This window comes from Spinacia oleracea, chromosome 3 (genome assembly GCF_020520425.1).
Source record: "Spinacia oleracea cultivar Varoflay chromosome 3, BTI_SOV_V1, whole genome shotgun sequence".
NCBI classification, from domain to species: Eukaryota; Viridiplantae; Streptophyta; class Magnoliopsida; order Caryophyllales; family Amaranthaceae; genus Spinacia; species Spinacia oleracea.
In genome coordinates, this window is record NC_079489.1 from 5,215,365 (window position 1) to 5,234,506 (window position 19,142).

The following is a 19,142-nucleotide window of genomic DNA, read 5'->3' on the forward strand; positions in this document are numbered from 1 at the left end:
GTTTCACTACAAAACACTCTACCCATGCATGTGTTATTTAAAATTTAAAATTGTTACCAATACATGCATGTATGTGATTGTGAAAGTTCCAATGCCACAAAAAATAAAAATAAAATCTTGATAAATGGAGTTCCAAACTTCCAATGCAATTTAACACTCCTATATTATACGGAGTACGTTGTCTATTCTCTGTTTTGAGGTATGGTAACTTGTCACTGTTATTGTCCCCAAGAGAAAGAAATTATAAGGAGGTGTTGTTATCAAACTTTCTTATAAAGATGCTTTAGTGAAATGGATACATCGTTCAAACACTTTATCATACTCGTAGCTGGCTTTAATGCTTGATAGATCACTTGCTCTTATCATATTTTTTTGGGAAGGTCGCTAAATGGTCAAAATCATGTGTAGCACACGTTGTGAGATAAATGATCAAAGACTAACATGCGATGTTTAACGTGAAAGTCAAATTATTACGAGTAAATTTTTATGAAAACATAATATTTACGGTGTATGAGTATTCTATATATTAAAAGGCGTTTTTAAAGATGTTTATGTGACACGTGACGCTCTGCTTATGAATCATTCATCCCATGTGATTTTCAAATACATAAAAAATTTAAAATATGATTTGCATAAGGTTTGAACCTCCAACGTTGTGTTTAAACATGACATGTTTCATGTCATCATTGTGAAAATAAAAATTACTCCATTCGTTCCTTAATGTTTTTCCCATTTGGAATCTTGACACTATTCACAATGGAAGAGAATCTTTTGAATTATAATCAATATATAAGAAAAACATAATGAGTCTTGTTTGATTCGTCTCAATGAGTACTTTAACAATATGTAAATTTTATAATTTTTAACAACACGTAATTAGAGATATTAACGATATAAATCGTGCATTGGCATGTGTGCCAAAGAAAAATGGGAAAAACATTTAAGAACAGATGGAGTAATAAGTAAATGCAAATATTTTAATGTAGTAATCCGAGGCATAGTCCGGGCCCAAAAACTAGTTTATTTTTAGAAGGCGCAAGTGTTTCCAACTCACTATATCAACAACTGAGAACGAGAACAACTGAACAATTGAATCAGTGGTGGAGCCACAATGAACACAAGGGTAGACGACTGCCCACCTAATTTTATAAATAAAAACATGGTTATACATTATATTTATTAAAGAGTAAAAAAAGTAATTAATACAGATTAAATAATTAGTTTATTAATATATCGTCATATCGACACCTGACTTAAATAATGTGAACCTCCAATTCGAAAATTTTGGTTACGCCACTGATTGAAGGACTCATACAAGCAATTTTCAAACTTATTCACTATACGTAACTTGTGGGTTCGTTCACTTCGTTGCTGTTGTCAAATTTGTTGACAATTTTGCATGTCTGTCTAAAGTTTACATACCCGTGGGCCGTGGAAACCTAATTACCGACATCGTTACAAAAAAAATTCAATTTAATGAGACTAAAACCGCTTATAAGAGCATGATCAACCCTATATCTTAAGACTTGAGTTATGTTGACATGGCATATGACTCACCTAGTTTTAAGATTAAATAAAGTAATTTGTAGCATTGAAGTGGATGAGTTTTGCCAAAGTCTTAAACTGAGTCTTGAAAAACTAAGACTCCACTTAAGGCTCCTTGTGTGAGTTGAGTAAAATAATAAAATAATAAATGGTGTATAAATATATAAGTCTTAAACAAGTTTGAAGGGTGAAGAGCTAAACTTGATTGAATCTTAAGAGTCTTAATTATAATTTAATTATTTAATAATAGTAAAGTACTGACATGGCATGTGAAAAAATCTTAAGATAAGACCGCCTTGATCTTGCTCTAACTATAACAGTACGACCTTAATTATACTACCGAGTAATTATTTTCTTATCCGTAAACTTATTAGACCTGATTGATTTTAGAATGTAAATTTCTTTGGGATTTTAAATAAACCAAACTCTTCGTTCCTTCGTGAGTTGCACATGCAAGACACAACTAAAGCTATATTTGTGCTCAATCACAAGGTAAAAACACGTGTATGGCAAAATAGTATTAATTACGAAATATATCATAGACAGTATACAACTGGTTATACGTAGAAAATCGACCATGTTAGGGTACGCCTTACCAAATGTAATTCAAAAGTGATTGGTAGCAGCCACTTGAATTGAAGTTTGGCTGTATGCAAGTGTTCACAGGTCGAAGTCAAGCAGTTTTGATCAGTTGAATTGGTAGGACAATATAATAATGTTCTTTGTTTCATTATTTTATGTTTAATTGTTAAGTTTTTTTTTTTTTTTTTTTTTGGCAGCTAAATTGTTAAGTTATTGATGAATGTCTCGATCTTTTTATTTCACTTTTTTGAATGCATTGAACTAAAAAACAAAAGATTAATGGAGGTATATCCAAGTCAAAAACCTTATATTGAAGGTGGTCCATATATATAGAGAGAGATTGAACTTCTCCGCGTAGTAGATATAATTTGATCGAAAGTCTTGAGTATCATCCCTTAGAACTTTTATTTTTCTATTACTGCGTGCTTATACTTCTTCTTTGTCACTTAGGACCTGCGGCAAAACTAGGTGTAACAGGTAACGTTTTAGTGGTTGAGCAGCGAGTAGCGATGAACTAGTAACGAAAAATGGTCAGCGGCTAAAGTAGCCTACATATAACTAGTGCTACGTATGAGTGTTCAGTAAAAATATGTGTTAGAGTTTGTTTCTTTATTTTTAGGTTACTTCATTAATTTATTTAGTAAAGCTTTTTTAAATGCATTGAACTAAAAAAGCAAGAGTAATGGGGGTACATCCTAAGTCAACCTCTCCAAGTATATCCAACTGTTTTTATACTTATTTTATTTGCTACATAACTTCTTCTTCTAGCTATTCCTCACTTAGACAAGCTTCCAACTAATTATTCGGCATGGGTTAATTAAGTGCTCATCATCATACTTCCCTTCACTTCTCAAATCTCAATATTTAATCATTCTCGCAACATTTTATACATCTTTCGATATTTTCTGACCTGACCAAGAATAATTCATATTGTCGATCAATAATATATATACTCCATAATAAATTTTCCTAGTTTAGCGACCTTGGTTGAGCCCATACTTTGTGATCGAACACAAGTACGCAGTGGCGGTGCTAGCAGGGGTTCAGTGAGTTCAACGTAACTGAACTGGAAAAAGAAAAAAAAAATTAAAAAAATTTTGTACTCCATCCGTCTCAGTTAGTTGTTACACTTACCTTTGCACAAAGTTTTAGGTGATAAGTGGGTGTTTGGTTATCAATTGTTATTTTATTGAAAAAGTAGATGTGATAGGAGTTAGTGGGGTATTTTTTTTAATTGAATGAGAGAGGGTGTGGGGACAAAAAATAATTTAGTGGGAAGAGAGAGACACTATAATTAATAATCGTGGGGTCATTCCTTATTTAGAAGTGTAACAACTAATCTGGGACGGCCGAAAAAGGAAAATGTAACAACTAATCTGGGACGGAGGGAGTATGAGTCACATGTACGGTTGACCGACACGTGTATTAAAGAACTAGACTTGAATCTAATAAATACTCCATATAATAAAGCAAGTGAGGAGGGAGTAATAACAAATAGAAAAAATATAATGGGGGAGTATTTTAATCAAAGTAGGGAGAGAGTTTATTGTAGTTGTGACCTCTAGAAGAAATTAGATACGAAATATATTAAATAATTAGAAGGTGGGGTAAAAAAAAAGTAATTAAAAATGAATGTATGACTCCTAATGAAATACGGCCGAAAATGGTAAGTGTGACTCCTAAAAATTACGGATGAAGTACATAACTTCGCGCACTAGCTATATATAGTGATTAAACAAGATGGTTTAGTGGTGCAATTCTCTATGTTTCACCCAGCAGACGTGGGATCGATTCCTCAAATTTACCTTTAATTTTTACTTTTATTTTTATATACGAGTAGTACGTAAGGAGTTGAATAATAGTACATACGGAGTAGAATATCTATTTATTTTCATTTTCATATAGAGTAGTAGTGGTACATTAAAACATGATATGAGAGGGAACAAAAAGAATGTACCAATCATATTCCTTCTTAGTGATAAAAAAAAGGGGTCAATTATAAATTAAAAGTGTTGATAATGCAAAGACCACGTCCTAGAGTTTGATACTTTGATCGAGTATATATTTATAGAGTCTTTTTTTTTTTTTTGACGAGATTTATAGAGTCAATAAAGCCACAATGAGTATATATTAATTCCTTCTATTATTTATGTTCAATCAAACATCATAAAATTCCAAATGTAATTTCCAATTTCCTACATTAACATACATACATTTGTCATTACTAGATTTAGTACACAACATTTCGAACCTTGTCAATAATAATTTGGAGATAAAGTTAAAGCAAACTAAAGCATAAAGGTTCTAACTCCATGAAATTTGTCCAAAAACTAATAAAAATTGATGATTATATTGACAATGCTCGAATCTATTCCCTAGATTTTGTTCTTCCAATAAGGATTGAGTTAATCACATACAATATCCAATTATCATAAATGCTATCGTACACCTAATGGCATAGACACGTGTACGGTGTGCATATATAGCCTTACAATCTTACACAACCCTAACTTATAGGTAAAGTTTGGTCCTACGAAACTGCTATACACGTAATACATAACGCTAGTACTGTCATAAATAGTTTTGAGTTTTTTTTTTTTTTTTTTTTTGTCAAAAGAAACAAGAGACAAAAGCACTATATAGATTTTCCTTAATCATTGGTTTAGAGTATAAACAAACCATTTGATTACATTTAACTTCAGAGTAAATTATTCTAGTCACATGCATCATCTAATCATCTTGTGGTCCAATACCAAGGTCAAAAAGAAATTTTATTTTGTAACAAAGTGAAGAACATGTATTAAGCTTGAGATACTTTTCCATCTACTTCTTAATTTAACGATTTACACAATCTAATTAAATATGAAAAATAAAAGGATATGATTAATATGATCATTGAAAGGGTGAAGTCTTACCGGAATAGAATTGTGCACTAGTTAACCCGGTCCAAATTAATTAACAGACAAGACTCCTTAAAATGTTGCGGGAAAGTAAGAGATTCTCCGTCTTTAAAATATCAACATTGAAATCTAATACTCCGTATGAGATTGAAAGATGCAAATTAAGCACATGACTTGGGTTTTAGACCATTCTAAATACATACCTCATACCTAGCTAGAATTCGCGAACTAAACACCATAGACGGTTAGTTAATTAGATGAATTATGGAAATACGCAGTACTCTCTCCGTCCCAGATTAGTGTTTTCACTTTTCATTTTCATCTGTCCTAGATTCATTTTTACACTTCTATTTTCAAAAGAGCTGCACAATTATTTTAACATATCTCTCCTACGTATTTAATAACCATACAACTTATCTTTTAAAATTGTTTTATCAGTGTCAAAACCAGTCTAGGATGAAAAGAGTATTTAAAGTGAGAAACACTTTGCACTCTCCAACAAATTGGCCTTTTATGGTTGGTATCCAAACTGCCAAACCCTGACCCTTTGAAAGGAGGAAAGAGTAAAGATAGATGGATACCCTTCCACTTATGCAACAGCCAACGACCTTTTTCCACATCTTTCCGACAGCCTAAGTGATCTTGGGAGTTATGGAGTAGTAGTATATCATACTCCCTATATTATGTGACTCCATGTCTCCATTTAATTAAACACTTTGTTGTTTGTTTACAACTTCACATTATTTTAATTGTTAAGAGACTTAACATGATCTATCCGGTAGGTATGTACATTGTGAGTTTATTATTATCGGGGGTTCATGCATGATATAATTGGTTATAATTTTCAAAAAAGTATGGCATATGCAGTATGTTGTTCTTTACACTCACTATTTGCACAAACACTAATGAAACAAGTAATATATTCAATTTAGTATGTGAAAAAATAATAAAATATATTTTGAAAGTAGATATCGCAAATTTAACAAGAATCCAGATGATAATGTTTCGATGTACTCCTATAATAGCGAGGATTTACTGTCAAAGTCTTTACATTATGTACACATATTTCAAAGCGTAAAGAATTTTCAGGAACGGATGTAATAATTTTTTTTCATAAAAAATTATAATTCGATCATATAAATGAAACAAGTAATTAAAATAGATATTTTAATTTGTACATGTTACTAACATGATTTTTACAATGAAACCATTTCATACTTACATTTTAAGGGTAATGATATATGCAATTCTTAGCATTATGAATAAGTTAGTGTTTAGTACATAGCATATGTTTTCATTACTTTTATACATAGTCTTAAGGCCTGCGTATAAAGTTATATGAAACCGTATTTAAAGGTATTTAAGTGATATGTAAAACAAACTTCATTCAATTTGAACCTTAGACTCCCTATCTCTAGACCAAAACCACTTTAATTAATTGGTGCCTTGCATGTTCATCTAGCCAAACAATCAACATTAATTAGCACTTATAAGTTTAGTTTATTTATTTGTTCACAAGATCCAAAAATAGGTTTGAAGGACAAGTTGCCACATTAATAACAATGAAAATAGGTAATTGGGCACACAAGTTGCCGCAATTTATGAAGAACCTGCAAGAAAACAAAGAAAAGCCGATGAAAAAGTTAGTCAATTTGTCGAAAAGTTGCATCACGTACTCTTTGTCTCTTTCCTTGTGTTCAAGAGACTTGATATTTAGTTAAAGTGCTCATTTTTTATTTCCAATAACCACTCTTAGATTCTTAATTAATTAAAGTCCATTGATTTTTATATTAGGAGTATAATTTAACAAGAGTTTTCAATTGTTTCTTTTTTAAAAGGAAAATACATAAAAGTTAAAGATAACTTTTTCTTAAAATTGTATTCCAAATTATGAAGAAATAAAATAGGAAAATTAGTATTCATGTAAGGGTCATATTGTAATGAGTATGAGTTTGGTGACCCACAACTATAACATAATCTTTTGCGCGATTGGTTTCTCGATATACATGATAAGATGTAAAATTTTCAAAATGAGTCAAAAAATACTTGATATTGTTCATTAGCAACAGAAATACAAATTAATCATAGTGCGACACTCATCGATTATGAATAGGACAATAGGTACACAATATATATGCTTGTTTTGAGGTATTAACAAACTCTTTATTAATAGCTAGCTCTAATTCGACACGCAACAGAATAAAAAGGTGTTTATTTTTTGAAGTAGTTATTTTAATTTAACTACATTTGGAAATTGGTCACCCTAGCCTTAACAATGGGCAGTCTAATCATGTATTGCATGCGCTAAATCTCTTTTTGGCTTAGAATCGTATCTTATCAAAGATATAGATCAAAAGCAAATTCATTGTTTGACTTGTTGTTTAAGTTTCGATGTATTTTTTTTTTTTTTTATCGAGATCACTTTTAACATTTCACGATTAGAATATTAGGTTTAAATACGCTTTTTAAAAATTTCTACCATAAAATCACTCCGAATTTTTATTAATAAAATAACGATTTAAATCCGCATAAGTTAAGTTAGCTTTATATCGAGTGTGACTTTTGGTTATTGATTGAATAAAATCGTAGGAGTGATTTATATTATTCAAGAATCAATTTGTTCTTTCAAAATTGATCAATCACATTATCTACTTTTACTTTACCTAATTCTGGTTTCGGTATAAACTTATAGCTAGTACTCATTTATTTAAGATATGTTTTAAAAAAACATTAAATACACTATTTTATAGAGAATGTTAAAAGACATTATATCTTGCAAGGTATAACCAGTTGTACAGTGAAGATACTACTAAATTAGTTTGGTATACTTAAAGTTTAATATATTTTTTTAATAAGTAAGAAGAAGAAACTCTACTGAACTAGCATCTAGCATAGGTTAACTAGTCCAGTTACGCAGGTCTTCGCTTGAGCCACTCCCAAGTATTTCGCAGTTGATAGGACTCAACTCTGTGACCTCCAAGTCACACCAACTCCACTAACTTATATTGGTACTTACAAGTCTAATTTTTTTTTTTTTTTTTTTGCAAGGTAAGATGAATAGTCCTACCGGGTCGGAACCCCACACGGGTCAACCCTCCCGAATTAGCAGGCTAGACATTTTGAGAATGGGGGGAGTGATAAGGGAAACCCTCCCTCAAAGTGCCCCTAGTGGGGATTGAACCCCAACCTTTTAGTTGGAAGGTGGAACTTACAAGTCTAAATGAGGTTTCATATTTATTACTTCGTATTCTTATACAGGTCAAGTTACACACGCACTTCAAAATAACTAAATGAAAAAAAAAAGTTTGGGCATGAGTTTGTTATTCTGTGTGCCGTATCAAGTTGTTGTTGTCTTTCCACCATAACGACGGCGGAGTTGAATTGTAAAGATTTAAAATGGATGGGGACATAATTCGCCGATACGATACGGCACTAACGGCAGGATCTTTTAAAGGTTGGTCACATGACTATCCAATACTCCCTCCGTCCCGGAATACTTGACCTGGGCCGTCCCTTAATACTTGACCTGTTTATAAAAATGGAAATATTCTAACAATATTATATTATTTCTCACTCCACCCCTATTAACCCACCAACCCCCCTACTCCATACAAAAAATAATTAAAAATTCAACCTCTACTCTCCCCCAACCCCACCTCTTAACCCACCTCCCACTAACTACATTAAAATAATACCCCACTATCAACTACTACCTATTAAATTAAATAAGTCAATTCAAATCCCTTAAACTCTGTGCCGGTCAAACCGGGTCGAGTATTCCGGGACGGAGGGAGTATATATATACATCATGAAAAATGTGAATTTACTATGTTTCAAAGTTGTGATTTAAAAGTATCGGTTTTGTCTCCCTCTTTAACCATTCTACCGATATGAGTTAATAAGGATTATTAGTGTACGAGCTTGAAAGAATTTTGTTAAATTTGATCTCATGTAAAAGATATACGAAGTAAAAAAAAAATTAAAAATAGTTTTAAAATGTCATATTTTTTTGAGCTTAACCGAATTAACGAGTTGTACTTGAATATAATTACACTTACAAAAAACACTTAAACGAGTGTTTACGGACATTAACTAGCACGAAATTGTTTGAACTTGACTCCTTTACTTAACGGGCTTATTTTTTTTTTGTTCAAGCTTGTTACTCTGTATTAACTTAAACGAATTTCGACCGAGTTTAACCCAGCTTGTTTGTGAGTAGTTTATGAACGTATCGGCTCATTTGTATCCCTATATGTGGTTAGACCAAAAGATTGGTTATACTAGGCTTTCCAGTCTAGCGCATTGATGCATGCTGTGTATCTATTCCAGTAAACTGATGGGAACATTTCAAAACACAACAGTCAGATTTGTATGATAGGGAAAACATAGGACCATCGTTTTGTTTTTATTTGGCTGGATTAGGGGTTTTATTCCGAAGATGAAATTTGGATGAAAAAAAACAGGAGAGACTCCTAATTCAAGTTCTAACTTCCGTTCTTACTGCGTTATACAGTAATCACTTGTTAAATTCCCGACCTACTCCAACAACCTGAAATGATTAACAAATAACTAAACTGCTAATCGAAAGAAAATCTTAAAAAACACGAGTCAAAAGAGTCGGGTTGAAAAACTGATGATGATGCCTTGCAAGAAATTCGTGTACTTCCACCATATCTTCTTATCCGACCAAATCAAATGTAAAACAGGAACATAACACACAACCAGGCTCATATAAAATTCCAGAAATCAACATCAATAACCATAGAATTCAAAGATGGAGTCCTTTTGTTTAATAAGCAAGCAACTACGGCACGCATACATCCTTTTTTTTTCCAAAGAATTCGGAACAAAGTACTCATAAAAAACAGCATATACATAAAATAAATACAGGTAAAACTTTTCGGCAGCCAATCTGGGGTAGGTGGTGCAGACTGGATTAAGGTTGTTGCGAATCAACATCACAAGATTGTAGGTAACAGCGGTAAACAGTCACGTCAGTCAGTGTCGATATAGCACACGGGATGACAGGAACATTTATTGGCTTAGATTGATCAGTCGGAACTTTTCCTACCCAGTTCAACAAGAAAAAAAATATACGGGGAATTTACAGGAAAACTGTACGTATATAAAGAATTGGTGTAATGTGCAGAAAGGAAAGCGACTGGAAAAGGAACCGTATGAACCTGGTTGAATCGGTTATCACACCAGAGAACTGAAAGAGCCAAGTGAAGTCGTGAATTGAGTGGAGAGGAGTGATGAAACGGTGACACTTTTAAATTTCAGTGTCGAGGAAGCGGACCATCACATCAGAAATTACTCTTCTGGCGAAAGGAATGTAGCTTAGACTGTACCTGAAACACAGCGAGATAAATGATTGGTTTTGCAATTCATGCAGCAACTTAAGTTATTAGGATCAAATAAAGCAGGAAAAAGGAAACAGTCAGATAAAGAGTTCGTATAGGAAAGCTTTCTTTCAACAGTCACCATTTAGAATTTGGCTAGAGTTTCTTTGCTACTACTATAAAGTTTTAGTCTTGAGAGAAGACTATCCTAACTTCTGTTCACTTTTCTTTATCAAAAAAAAAAATAAATAAAAATAAAGAAAGAAAGTTTTACAAATTAAATCAGCAAAGGCGTGCACTTAAGAGCTCTTGTCCAACTTCTGCTAGGCTTTCCTCAAACACCCACCTACACAGTAAATCTCTTCCCATACCCTCACTCGTCTTTTTTATGAATTTTGTACAGTGTAAAGAACAACCATCACTCGAAGGTGGTTAATCATTTCATACTCCTCTGCTAGCTCTTATTATGTTACTGATATGCTCTATCCTAGACATTGACACAGTGAATCTGCGATGAATGGCGCTGACTGAGGGTCCGGATTCTCGTATCACATGGAAGTTGAATCTGCTGTGCTTCTAAATTATGTTACTTGGACTCGGGTACTAGTGTCGGACACGGGTATGTGTCCGAGTGTTCGACTCGGCTAAATTGTGAAAAAGAATCAGGATTTAAGTAAAAAAGGAAGTGTCGGAGTGTCCCTACCCATGTCGGAGTGTCGAGGATCCGACACAGGTACTTGAGGTAAAATGAAGAGTCGGAGTAACATAGGTTCTAATTCTTAATCGAATATCCCTAAAGGTTAACTTAATGGTGTCCTTAATAACTAAAGAAAAAAAGTCATACAGGGAGGCACAACTACCCCGTGTTTCCGATACTGACACTGCTATCTTTGATAGCATTCGTTATTCTCCCATTGTTACCTTGACATCAATTCTTTGTTACTCCGTATCTGATAATAGAACCAACTGTCCACTTACAGAGTTACAGCATATATTTTTCTTTTTTCTGGGAGTAAGTTTTTAAAAAATCATATTTATTTAAGGGGGGGAAGAAGAACAAAATTAGAAGAAATAAACCTTTGTACACTAGTGAAAACTTCAGTGAAACAAAACCAAAAATCTACCCAGCTTAGTGATCAGCATGCTCAAAGTGGTCACCCATCTTATCGGCATATTCAATTAAAAATCCAAGAGACCATGCCCACTAAAACACATTTAAAAGCCTATCCAGCTCAGCATCCAACCATCTTACTCGAAAGTTGTTCTTAAATTCCTTATCCCTAATCATTTACCTAGAAGACTTAAAGAGGAGCCTTAATCAAGTCTAAAAATGTTCATCAGCAACAGGCTATGTCCACATTATGTATGCGCATGTACAGATCATGAACAAAGGTCACTGGCAAATATTAAGGCTTATGGATATGGAAAGGCACAATCATAACTCATAAAAACAAAATGTGGATTGTCCAATGACGTCTGGTATATATTGACGTCTATAAAGGTCAAGATGTATGTAGCTTTATCCCATCATCCTTTTAAGAAATCAGGTAATTAGATGGATGCACAATTCTGGTAAACACACAGAGACAAAACCTTAAAAATTCAGTGCACAAGAGAACTTACCAAATGAGAGCACATATCTCAAATATCATAGCAAATAGAGTTAAAACCTTGCTGTGAATCTGCAAAGGCCAAAGAAGATTGCCAAATCAGATCATAACATAGGTTTCTACATCTTCTAAAAAATTTAAAAGAATTGGGAACAAAATATTTGACACATAAATGCCTGAAAAGAAGTCCAGAAAAAGGAAGAGACCCTACAGTCTACATGCCACAGAATTAAAATGGGTTAATGGGTGGTAAACATCAGTAACTATCTGGCATGAATATCATCAAGACATCATAAAGGATACATGTCATCATCAATCGTTCTACTAAATTAGTGGTACACAAATCCACTGTGTTAATGTTACGAGCAGATGATAAACTGTTGTATCTTTGTCACACGCCATTCATCTTGAGCCATGCAGGCTTCTACAATTTTTGAGAAACAAAAAACTAAATGTTGTCATGGAAGATTGGAAGTATGCCTACAGCGATTTGAAGGAAACAACTTTCGAGATTAAGTAAGCACTTCACAACATATCTTAAGACAGCTTCTTCTTAGGCTCCGTTTGGTTTGGTGTAAAACATTTTCAGTGCAAAATGATTTTCCATGAAAACAATTTTCAAGGGAAAACACAAATCCAAACTAGTTTTCCTTTGTTTGGTTCCTTAAAAGAAAATGAGAGAAGATGGTGAGGATTGAGGGGAAGAAGGGAAGAAGGGAGAGGGAGAGGGAGGAAAGGAGAAAAGGTGGAAAAGTGGTTTTCCATCCCTTGCCAAACCAAACATCGTAAAATGATTGAAAAGGGGAAAATCATTTTCCATGAAAACGTTTTACACCCTACCAAACGGAGCCTTAAAGTAAAAGTTACTAATGCTGCAGGAAGATGAAGATGAAATTGTGCAGGCTTCCACTTCGAATGTGAAACATGCTTGACAAACCCAATGAACCCACAAAAGAGAGATATTCCTAGTTGATGCGGACTTACCAAAATAGCACATATAAGAGCCAAAACTGCACATCCCAGGTAGACAGCAGTTGCATAAACGCGGACAGGATCAAACATCTTTCTTAATTGCTCAGCTGGTCCAATGATGAAGGCTGTACTGCCACACAAAAGGATCATGATATATAAGATCAAGCAATGTGCTGAATAATTTGAAAAGGTGAATTTAATGGACATGGTGGCTTCCCCAGAGGTTATTCATATTTAGTAATATAATATGGAGTATCTGTAAGTTGAAAGCCACCTCGGGATATCATATAATTAACGTCAATGGTTGGCTGATTGCACAAGCAAAAGACTCTTCGTCCGCAAACATGACATTTTGCAGGGAAGAATCAATAGAGAAGCATGGACAGAAGTTAACAATCATTCTTAATAACATAATTACCATCTCATTTTTAACTGTTTTAGAAATGAAAACTTTTGATTTTTCTTAAGCCTTGAGCTATAAGAATGTCATGCACTGCGGATTGCAGGCTATAAGAAGTATTAAGTTTTTGGAGAAAAGAAATTTACGTGGATTTGAAATGCGGGTTGCAAGTCATAGACACTAAACATTCAAAATAATTATTAAAAAGAATAAAAAATCAACTAGCATGATTCGAGCCGAAGTTCTCCACTTACAACTTACAAGTACAAACATTCTCACCACTGAACCACGAACTATTGCTTATCTTTTTCTTATATGCCTATACATCTAAGCTAACCAATACACCCATAGTGGACCTACTGAGAGACTGTGGTTCCGCCTCTATAAGTATTAGAGGTGTCATCAATAAACAAACAAATCCTCGTTACCCTACAACAACTAACATGTTCCAAACAGTGAAGGGACAAGGAAATTTCCAACAAGTAGGTATCAGATAGTGAAAGAACACGTTTACCTTCCAACAGCCAATACATTCCCAAAAGTAAACAGTAGGGCAAACTTGATGGGCCTTACGAACACGATCATTGACTGCCAAAAAATCAAACACCAACTACTTTAGGAAGCAAAAAAGATAAATTACCTTGATTTACATGAATAACTACATAAAGTTGTTGAGATCATATCCATATAAAAGATAAAGTTTCTACCATTCAAATGACATAGATATTTCTAGGAATAAGAAGTTTTGGTCAATTTTGTTTATATGACATTATAGTTTAAAATTCATTTGGTTCTTGATCAACAGATAGGGACAGGATGCGGATATAATCAAACTAAATTAGTCATGATCCTGAAAAATCCATGATACAGCAGGTTTATAGAAAGCAACAAGAGGAAACAAATTTGGGATATGCTGCTAAGTATGTTTGTACTAAAGAAAATAAAACCCTCTGAGCAAGAAACATTTCAATTCTTTCTATTGTAAGTTACTTCCCCAGGAAACTGTTATGTTTTTATGACGGATTGTGTAAAGACACCATGCCAGTAATTACGGTAGCACTAAAGCTCTTGACACCAAATTTACAAGCTTGCTAATCCATTGTAGAGAAAACAATCCTCCCTATGTAGGCAGCAGGTAGTAACACCTTTGAATTCAAAGTCAAATTCCTAGGGGATCATATACTTCGTATAATCGTATCTTAAATTCCTCGATGGGGTAAGAAAATGGGTAAAACAAAAAAATGGAGCACATCTTTGGCCCACACAATTGCATTCTATCTAATCACATACAGAAACGATGTCACTCAACTAATTCCTACATGTTAGGCAATACCAAAAATAATCTGTCATAAAAATAAACACCGCCTCTCATCATGGTTTGCTCTGTTCATTGTTAAGTAAGAGATTATATCACTATTTCCCTCCAAAAAAAAAAGAATATACCAATGCACTTCCCAATCAGATTGGTTGCCTTGCTTGAGTCGCTTCAGAAAGTCTCTCACTCTAATTAGTCGATAGTCACTCGGTACACCTCCCCCCCACCCCCCCACCCCCCCCCCCCCCCCACATACACACACAAACGCACACAGTTCTCCAAATATGCATTACATTCAGGAGAAGCATATGAATCCCATATAAACTTCCATAGGGAGACAGAAGATGAAGGTCAAAATCAACCATCCAACCGCTCGGTACAACAGGATCAATTAAGGCACAAAAATACCCCTTGCTAAGGCTAATGCTAATATACAGCACAGATTCTTCAGTTTCCTCATTGCTGAAATCATTATACACTTCATTACAATATCATTGTAGTAATCAGTTCCTCGACTGCCCCTTAGGCCCTTACAATATCAAATTCATCGAAAATCCCAACATTACTACCTTAAATCTAAGAATATTATTCAACACAAAGGGTAATCAACTAATCACACATTATGTACCAGATGTCACCAAAACCATCTAATGCCTAATATACCACACACAAATTAGAACTTATAATTTGAATTCATACAGCTATTGACTTTCTTCAGACAAATCACATGCTTCAATTACTTACCAAAAAAATTTCCATAATATTAATCCCAGAACAATGCACAAGGTTGTAAGGTACCAGATAGAAAAAAAGGAAGATGACTCCAAATTGTTGAAAATTAAGTCTAACAAAATCAAGGGTTTTTACATACCAGGAATATAAAGAGAAATCCAGCGATCAAACAAGCAGCAAACCCATAAATTCTCTGAGGAGAGGATCAAAATTTACAGTGAAATCAGTTAAATTTAGGGAAAAAAATAGGAAAAAGGAGTAGAAAGCTGATGAATCAAAGATAACTAAGAAGAAATGTGAAACCTCTGTGTAAGAAAGAGCACAAAAATTATCATCATTGGTTGTTTGATCGTCAACGAAGCCTTCATCTCTTTGTTCTTCTTCATCGTCTCCCCCTAAAATGGATTTCCACATTTTGCTATTGTTTTCTTTCTGGGTTTAGTTTCTACTGCATTGCTGCGTGCTTAATTTGTTTTGTTTTTTTTTTTTTTTTTATCATGAACCGAAAGAGAGGAGAGAGAATAAGAGAAGAAAAATAACAGCAACTTCAATGGTGAGCTATAAGATGTTGTGGCTAAGTTTGTATTATAATTGATTAAAACTACAAATTATCAAATTGGTGGGCTACAATACTTTGTTGCACTCTATAATTTTTAATTTAAATAATTTATTTATTTGAGCTATATTTTTTTTGAGCTATGTAGCCCAAAATAGCTACAAGGTTTTAACAGCTGATTATGTCATTGTTGTACCAATGGTGGGCTACCTGCTCACATGCTCAATTTTTTTGTGAGCAGGTTCATTTTGTAACCATTTAAGTTGGTCTAAGAAGAAGAAAAAAGAGGCATATTATTTATTTTTGATGAGGGAAATGGGGTCGGAACTGAACCATTATACAAAGTAATAAATAGGGATATACCGGATGCAGTGGGACATTTATATGTGTGTGATATTATTAAAAATGGAGACTGGAATTTTCAAAGAGTGGCGCATATTCTCCCTGATCCTATTAAAACTGATATTCTAGCTACTCCATTGGCCAGAGTGTCTCAAGAAAAAAATTTCTACACTTGGATAGATTCAAAGAATGGAAATTTTAGTATTAAATCTGCTTATTCCCTCCTTTGTAATTCCCTTTCTCATTTCTCTATTAGCTCTAATACAGTTTCTTGGAAATCTTTGTGGAAAATTCCATCACCATTTAAGTATAGAATGTTGTTATGGAATTGTGTTCACCAAATCTTGCCAGTTGCTGATAGTCTATCAAAATATATACACTCCATTTCTGGACAATGCTGCAGATGCTCCTGTGATGCAGAAACTCATCTGCACTTGTTTAGAGACTGTGGGGATTCTAGCATCCTTTGGAATTTTATTTTCCAACGTATTTCAGCTGCTAAGGAAGTGTGCTTACAGTCTTTTTTCAACTCTAATTGGCACCAATGGATGCAGTACAATCTTAGTTTAAGCACAGCCTGGAAAGTTGTTTTTATAGTGGCTGTGTGGCATATTTGGAAGGCTCGTAATAGAGCAGTTTTTGAGCTGAAAATGCTCAAGTCATTCTCTGTTTATAATGCTTTCTATTTGGACTATAGGGAAACTAACTCCATGGTGCAGGATAAGGTTGCAGGTAACTGGTTGCAGAAGGCTCCAGCTTGGAAGCCTCCAGCTCCTGGTTTTCTGAAACTTAACATTGATGGCAGTTGGAAAGAAAAAGACGAAGCAGGGGGTGGTGGTGTGTTTAGAAGTGAAACAGGGAGCTGGTACATTGGATTTGCAAGTAAATACAATGCCATCACTCCACTGGCAGCAGAGTTGTATGCACTAAGGGAAGGTCTTCAAATGGCACTGGATTATGGGGTGCAGAAGTTGGAAGTGGAGACTGATGCAGAACTATTGATTAAGTTGTTAACAGCTATGGAAGATTATTATCATCATGAGTTAGCTCCAGTTATAAAAGATGTGGCTTGTCTTATGACAAGGTTCAGTTCGTTTTCAATTTCTCATCTTCCCAGGTTGTTCAACAAGCTTGCACATTGTATGGGACAATATGCAATATCTATGGCATTGGGTCATAAAGTGTTTCTCAACCCTCCATCGTTCACAGACTTGGTGTATCAGACACAGCTGAAACAAGCAAAAGACAGTTTGAAGGAGATGGGTGAAACTTCATCTAGAGCACAACGCCATACACAGCTCATTGATTTGGAGCTCCCACCACCACCAGAGGCAGCACCCTCCACAACAATAACACCAGAGATCATGTTTGGTACAATCCCCACCAAAGTCACAACCCAGTTGATCAATGTCAAGAAGAAACCGGATGTGCAGCAAGGAGAGTCGTCAAATGTTAAGGAATGAGTTGGGTGTTTTAGTGAACCTCCTTTCTTCTTTAGATGAAATCAGTTAATGGGCATATAGTCAGGAGAGGGGGAACTGTTTTTGGGATAGAAGTTAGGATTTGTAAGTTTAATAGTTTTTGTGATTACGGGCTACAAGTTTTTGGCGTTTTGCCCGTAGCTTTTGTAAAGATTTCATTGTGCTTTCACGATTAATATAATATAATATAATATCTTCGTCTTTGCGTAAAAAAAAAAAAAGATGAGGGAAATGGAATTTTTGTTTGTTTTTTTTACCACCCGGTTCACCCTTAAGGTCAATCTAGATTCGGGGCGAGTTTTGGGTGGATAGGTTCTAGTCTCCTCCCAATTATTGTTGCGGGGGATCGAATACGCGGTGCTCCTTACCAAGTTCAGTCTCAATCACCACTGAACCAACATACAATTGGTTTGAGGGAAATAAAAAATGAGTATACGTTAAATGACACATTGCTATGTGCCGCAATTAACTACTATTTACTGCTATGTACCGCAACTACTATTTACTGCTATGCACTACTTAAATTAATTAGTAAATAAATTTATTAATTAAATTTTTAAATGTATAAACTAATTAATGGTCGGTTGATTCGTAGTCGTACTTATTGGGTGCATACTGCATAGATCTTTTTCATGTTTCGATCCATAGTATAAGAATCGTGCTTGCCATAGTTATATTAGGTGAAATCCCTCTTTCCTAGTCTCATCCTTTATTATTGTTTACCCCATATGTGCAATTAGTGACAAGTTGTGCAAACAAATCAACAATTGATTATTGTTTAAGTGAAGTATGCTAGTAGCTACATGTGTCTTGCTAGTATGGAAAACACTTGTTCCCCGAGAGTTCGACCCCTACCTCACCCCATGTCTATTATACCTTTATATAGTGTCATAGGATTGAGTAAAGTGAACAAAAATATAGTATCACTTGTGCGGATGCCCTTTGTTATTTAACGACTACCTTAGGGCCCATCAAGTACCTTTCTGAAATATTCTCGCATGGATTAAACTTAATTAAACAAATAGGTTAAGTTCCGTGCACGTAAAATAATTTAAAATTATTATTTGACCATTTATTATAAAACATTTGACTGAATACTTCCCCCTAATCCTACTACATCTTTAATAAATCTTGAACATACTCTTTTTTTCTTTTTTTTTTGGGGGGGGGGAGGGGGGGGGGGGGGAAGTTAGGCATTTCATTAATTCGAATCAAGCCCCCCAAAGCCAAAATTGAACATACTCATTTTATAATCTACTATATAATTTACGTCCTACTATGTACTACGTTTTAAAAAGGTTACATATTTACTATGTTAATTGAAGAAAGTATTCGATATGCTAATTTAATGTAAATATTTTAGTA

General features: G+C 34.2%; 2 protein-coding genes across 2 annotated transcripts; one reads left to right on the top strand and one right to left on the bottom strand.

Moving 5' to 3' along the window:
- Positions 1 to 9,738: 9,738 nt before the first annotated feature.
- On the bottom strand, positions 9,739 to 15,948 carry LOC110783022 (uncharacterized). The gene is made up of 6 exons (XM_021987321.2): positions 15,702 to 15,948; positions 15,538 to 15,591; positions 13,866 to 13,939; positions 12,964 to 13,081; positions 11,993 to 12,051; positions 9,739 to 10,378 (listed from the first exon to the last, which is right to left on the bottom strand). The coding sequence occupies exons 1-6, from the start codon at positions 15,810 to 15,812 to the stop codon at positions 10,300 to 10,302; spliced, it is 495 nt and encodes a 164-aa protein (XP_021843013.1). The 5' UTR covers positions 15,813 to 15,948; the 3' UTR covers positions 9,739 to 10,299.
- A 662-nt stretch (positions 15,949 to 16,610) lies between these two features.
- LOC110783050 (uncharacterized) lies at positions 16,611 to 17,759 on the top strand. The gene has a single exon (XM_021987344.1). The coding sequence runs from the start codon at positions 16,611 to 16,613 to the stop codon at positions 17,757 to 17,759; it is 1,149 nt and encodes a 382-aa protein (XP_021843036.1).
- The last annotated feature ends 1,383 nt before the right edge of the window (positions 17,760 to 19,142 follow it).

Excerpts from the sequence above, each read along its gene's own strand:
- LOC110783022 (XM_021987321.2), bottom strand. The coding sequence starts at position 15,812 with ATGTGGAAATCCATTTTAGGGGGAGACGATGAAGAAGAACAAAGAGAT. Across the intron at positions 13,940-15,537 it reads GATTTCTCTTTATATTCCTG|TCAATGATCGTGTTCGTAAG; the intron begins GTATGTAAAAAC and ends ATTTTTTGGCAG. Across the intron at positions 13,082-13,865 it reads AATGTATTGGCTGTTGGAAG|TACAGCCTTCATCATTGGAC; the intron begins GTAAACGTGTTC and ends TTTGTGTGGCAG.
- LOC110783050 (XM_021987344.1), top strand. The coding sequence starts at position 16,611 with ATGTTGTTATGGAATTGTGTTCACCAAATCTTGCCAGTTGCTGATAGT.